Source organism: Geotrypetes seraphini, chromosome 7 (genome assembly GCF_902459505.1).
Source record: "Geotrypetes seraphini chromosome 7, aGeoSer1.1, whole genome shotgun sequence".
NCBI lineage: Eukaryota > Metazoa > Chordata > Amphibia > Gymnophiona > Dermophiidae > Geotrypetes > Geotrypetes seraphini.
The window spans coordinates 71567670-71573669 of NC_047090.1; the positions used below are offsets into that span (position 1 = coordinate 71567670).

A 6000-nucleotide genomic window follows, 5' to 3' on the forward strand; every position below is an offset into this window, starting at 1 on the left:
TATTTAGATCATAAGCTCTCTGGGGACATAGAAATGCCTTCTGTATCCAAATGTAACTCAATCAAATCAACCTCCTTTTTGAGAGAGAAAGATAAGCAGAACTATGATAAGCAGAACTTTTTGACATGTCAGAAAGTTGAGCTAATGTTATAGAAAAACATGGCAATGAAAAGAGCTTTGCTGAAGAAATCTGATGTTTTAATCATATTTATTTACCTCCCATTTACAGATACGCAATTGTTCGTCTTAACCAATATTTCAAAATGAAGCCAGAAGTTACAGCATTAGTCATCCCAGAATAAAGAAGTGCTGGTGTCATCTTCTGTAGGCTCTTCATCAGACAACATGAATAGATATTGTGAAAATAATTTTCCTTAAGTTCTGGAATGCTCATTTGATTGTCTTGTTTTAGACTAATACCACTAAAAAAAATATCTTGGAAACAATATTGGAAGCCTAATACTCCAAAAGCCTGATGTAAAATTGATAAATATTAGAAAGGGCTGTATGTGTGACACCTTTTCTTTGATTGGTGGGTGGGTTAAATAATTTAAATTAATTATTTATTATCAGCTCAACATAGTTCATTATGGCATCTTCATTCTTTTTGTAAGAACTGAATGGGGATCAGTAAAGTCATTCCAAAGGAACATTACCTCTTGCCTTCTTTTATTTTAATATTTTTTTAATACCATGTACATTAAAACTGTACATTGGGGATTTAGTTTTTGTTTATAATAAATGTGAATATTTTACATGAAGAGTAGTGAATAATTAACATGTCTTTCCCTACACTGGTGTATTGGCATGCTATATTATACATGTATGAACAGTTTAAAACCAGAAAACAATAGGGGCTGTGCAATCATTATGATAAACTGTTAGAGAAGCTTTTCAGAATTAAAAAAAAAATAATAATTTGGGCCCAATTGAAACGGTCATGTAAGTGTTTGAGAGTCATATTGCTGTCTGATTAGTCAGGAGGGTGACACAGATCTACTGGTCGAAGATAACATTCTTTGAGATCTGTATGGAAACCCAAATAGAAAGTGCATACTTGCAATCTGATCTTATTTTACAATATGGATTTTTCTGTAATTGAAGGGACCTTTCTAAAGCAAGATTTTTGTAGTATGGTAGCTAACCACCTCCCTTTTCTCTCAGCTCCTAGTGTTCATTACTACATATTTAATATTTAAAAATGTGAAGGTTCTATTACTTGTTGCTAGAACAAGTATAAAAGCCAGACAGTAATGAATGACATATGTTGACTGGAAATGTATAGTTCATACCTCAGCTTTTCTTGTGCTGTGCCTTGGTGTAAAGAATGAGGTCTTTCTTTACAATAACTTAAGACCAGACAATAGACAATTATCCAATAAAAAAAAAAAAATTCACAATTTATATAATGTGTGTAGATTATACGAGTACCTGTATCCAAAGCTGCTAAGTTACTTAATTCCAGGAAAGAGACATTTTAGCCAGTCCTGGTTTTGATCTTGTGTTTTCCTAGTGGTGTTGATTCCACCTATTGTAATCAGGCCTATATATCACATAATGAAGGGTTTCAGAAATCCAGGACTGCCTAAAATCTCTCTCCTGGAAGTGGGTAGCTTTGCAGCTCTGTATAGCTTTACACATACATTTTCTATTAGTGAAGTGAAATCATCTTATGCTGTAAATCTTTCAAATACCCTTGGTTTCGCTGGTCATCTCTAGTAAACTAGACTGATGGGTAAATGCTTTCCTAGTTTTATTTCATCTTTTCAGTCTTTTTTTTTTTTTTTTTTTTTGGGGGGGGGGGTCCTGATTTCTAAAAATCTGACTCCATAGTCTAAAAAAGTGAATATCTGTTTCATTCCAACTTTCTTCTTTCTTGTGACACTGTTAAATAACGCTTGGCAGCACAGGTTAGACAATGTTTATAATATGTAGCTTTTTACAAATAAAACATTTTTCTGCTCCAAAAATATTTTGCTTTCTAACAGAAAATCAGAAGAACCTCCCAGTTTCTTTTTCTTTAAAGTTGAGTTGTGCTAAATGGTTTCCAGCACTCTAACTGCCAGCATCTACTTTGTTTTCAGTACAGTATGTTGCTGAATCTGGTATGCAGCTGCATTGTATCCAAATTTCCACTAAGTTGCTTATCTTTTTAGGAGAGTCCAAGAGGAAACTGATAAGAGACATTTTTGTATGCAGATTTTTTTTTTTTTCTTTGTTTCACTTCAGACATTCAAAGTGTAAGTTGGAAAAGCAAAACACACGCTTGTAGTTAGGAGAACAGATATATATTGCTGAGGGTAATGAAGCAGCTTAATACCAGAGGCAACAGTTTTATAGTTAGTACTCTGAAAAGTTTTGCACTTTGGTACAGTGTATCTTAAAAATTGAACAATTTATGAGACTCCTGTACAGTTTATTGGAAGAAGATGTATATCTGTGTATCTATGTAGAGAGAATGATATACAGATGTATATCTAGATATTTAAATGTAGTTATTTTCATCTCATCCACATTTCAATATTGGCTTTTAAAAATCTTGAATTTTTTGGAGTACTTGAAATAATTTAAATAGCTTTTGTTTTGAATGCTCTTTCAATAAAGTTTATTATAAGAATGCAGATATACAGCAGTTTCATAAAAGAACTGTGTACATTACTTGATTTAAAATTCACATTTCATCCTTTGTTTGCATCCTGTTATTAAAATAGCAATTTATAATTGTTGAAAACAGTTCCATAATTACTTTTACCATGAATTAGTAAATACTTCCTTATATTAAGCAGATTGGCTTGGTTGTTTAATTTTTTAAAAATAAGCCAAATCTGAAACCATATGATACTTTTCTGGATCTTTGAGTATGTTTCTACAACTTATAAAATGTAATTTTTGAAGTAGTGCAGCCCTGTTTAATTTTCCTTTTGTTATGTTTAGTTTAATTACAAATTTTGATAAAGTCTTTTGACCATAGGCATAGTGTAGGCTTGGCATGGGGGCGGGATCCCATCCAAATATTGTGGGATCTAATTTCAAGTTGATCACCTCCACTCCCATGTCTATATGCCTTACCTTGCCACCCAAAATAAGTAGCCAAGCCACATCTATGCTTTTGATAGAACAGTGGTATACAATAAAACAGCTTAATGATACTCTAAAAATAAATACAATAGCAAGCATAGCAATGCAGTGCACAATAAAAATTAACTCAATGGGTTAAAACATCTTTAATTAATTATATATTATAATACACAGACAATAAATATAATCTTTTCAAGAAGAAATTATATAAAGCCCTGAAATGTATTATAGTCACTGGTTAGAGATGCCAATCTCTCTTCTTTTTTTCTTTTTGAGACTCAAATATTGTATCTAAGCTCACTGTAGTGAACTGATATTAAGAGTAGTGAGCATTGGACTCATCCATGCACTTTTAGTTGTTAGACCACAGTGACCTTTTGTTTTTGAAAAACTGAACTTTTTTGGACATATTTTGTAGTATACTGTATATAGACAGTGTAAATGCTTTGTAAATTAGTGTGAATTACTTGGATTGTATATACTTGTGTATTGTCTTGTGCTCTGCCCTTTTGTAGAAACTTTACTTTTAAAATTGTAATGGTTTAAAATTCCAAATATTGTATAGCCATTGGGGGCAATGCATTGGAATAGTCCAAATATATATAAAAAGGATTAGACTCAAAATTATTTGGCCTTTGTACTGCTAGTAATACATTTTAATGTTGAAGACTTATTGGTGGCTCAAACCATAGACTTAGAGGCTAATTTTCAAACCACTTAGGCACACAAAGCAACATAGAAACTTATGGTACTTTGGGTGTCTTAATTGCTTTGAAAATGAGCCCTTTAGGGGAGAATTCATGAAAGGGCAATAAACACATTAGCGCACCTTTAGTGGTTAGAGCGTGCTAATGCACTGAATGCCCTTTCATGAATTCCCCCTTGGTAGCATTAAAATGTTTAGTCATTTTATTAGTTTATTCTTTTCTGTAAAACAAGAGTAGATAGACTAAACCCTAAAGTAGTTTTATTTCATATTTAAAGTGTCTTTCATGGGTTTAAAGAAAATTCCCATATACAGTATGAGAAATAAGGGGTGAAAATAACAGGCATTCCACTCTTATGGACACATCACATCTAGGATATAATGTGTCATAAAAGTTCAAAACAAATTATCCATATAGACACAGAAGGGGGAGAAGTCCTCAATCAGAAACCTGCAGCTTTTGCTTGGATGCACTACCAAGATGCTTTCATTAGCCACATCCTTCATAAAAATCTACAGTTTTTTCAAGTGTTCAGTTCTGTCTACGGTTGTTTACTTCTATACATTAGAGGTTTTGGTTTGTACACTAGTTGACTTTTCTCCCAGTTTTCTTTATGGATAGATCAGTTGAAGATACTTTATGATGCATCTACTATAGGAACCTTTTTGTGTTAGAGAAAAATTGTGAAAACATACCTAAATCTTTAGAAAACCCAGCAAATGGGTAAGACTTGCTCCAAACACCAGCCAGACTGAAATGTTCTCTGTTTTCATACAATGGCAAAACTTAGGGATATGTCTACTAAAGGGCATTAATCCTAATTTGCCCTTAGCACATGTAAAAATGCTTACCATACGATGAATTAAAACATTTTGCGGTAAGTAAGTTGGTTTTTTTTTCCTGCTTTAACCTGGGGGCTTGGCATGGGTGAAGAAGCATTAACCAGATAGCGTGTGAGCCCTTAGTATTTCCTTAGTAGGATGTGATAAGTACTCCCTTGGTAACTTTTTCTTTTTTTTTTCTTCAAATAGTGGGTGCTAATGCAAACTGCCCAGCCTGAAGAAAAAAAATCATTGAAAGTGCCCTACCCTATAGTCCGGTCATGAGTATACAGCACGTGCTAAGCCCATTTCCTAGTGCTCTTTGTTAGACATACTCCTTAATGTTAGCCAGGTAGCCTGTGGCCTCTGCAGGTGGACTGTTTGCTCAGGTGACTGGGCTGCACTGCACTGAAAATGGGGAGCTGAGGAGCAGGAAGACCACCACCCAAAAGAGAAAAAATTAACAGTACTAGGTACAGCTAGCATTAGAACATTTTGTGATTTTAACAAAATACAGAATATCCTTCAGTATAATTCATACTATAGTAATTTAGCATCTTTTTCTCATTCCTGTACAGCAAAAAGAAAAAGAACATGTATGTTGATACACTTAAGCATACAAGTACCTCTGACTTTGTAAACTATTACTTTATGGGACATGCCCACACGGTCTGTTAACCGTAGCTTTTGCTTACTCTAATACTGTTTAGCCACTGTGGTAGTTTAAAAGATTTAGCTTAAACAGATTGGAATGTTCTTGAAAATCTGGACAAGATTGTACTATGGTTCTGCTGTACTTTTCATATTGCCCTCCAATATGTGATGATTATTTCTTGAAATGGTATTCTTTTACAGAAGAAAAATGCATCTGTATTTTAGAATTGTGACAATTCTACATTTTGCATGTCTTTCTTGAAAAATAATTGATACTTTTTTAAACTGTGATTTAAATAAAAAGTGTTCCAGAATTATCAAGATGTGAAATGCTTTTCTTTATACTGTGTTGATAGTACATGGTCTAATTAAAATACAGTGGTACCTTGGATTACGAGCATAATCCGTTCCAGGAGCATACTCGTTTATCAAAGCGAGTTTCCCCATAGGAAATAATGGAAACTCGCTTTGATGCATTGCTCCCCTCGAAGGCCCCCCCCCCCTGCGATCAGCCCCCCTCCCCCTGCGATCCGGCACCCCCCCTGCCTCGAACCGGCACCCCCCCACCATGATCCGACCCCCCCCCCGACACGATTGGGCACCCCCCCCCCCCCGACACGATCCGACATCCCCCCGACACAATTGGGCACCCCCTCGCCGCTTCTTACCCTCATCTGGGCACTTTTGAAGATCGGCCTACTCGTCTGCTGGGCCTTGAGCGTCTGAGCATGAAAAGGGAA

The 6000-nt window shown here is 35.0% G+C and overlaps 1 protein-coding gene across 3 annotated transcripts in view; it reads left to right on the top strand.

Annotated features, from left to right (window-relative positions):
• The window catches only part of ETNK1 (ethanolamine kinase 1), a 144959-nt gene extending 139382 nt beyond the window's left edge, over positions 1–5577 (top strand). For all 3 annotated transcript variants that reach the window (XM_033951574.1, XM_033951576.1, XM_033951575.1), the window contains one exon: positions 230–5577. In XM_033951574.1, the coding sequence (XP_033807465.1) occupies positions 230–302 (73 nt within the window). In that variant the 3' untranslated portion in view covers positions 303–5577. The remainder of the gene's footprint in view (positions 1–229) is intronic.
• The last annotated feature ends 423 nt before the right edge of the window (positions 5578–6000 follow it).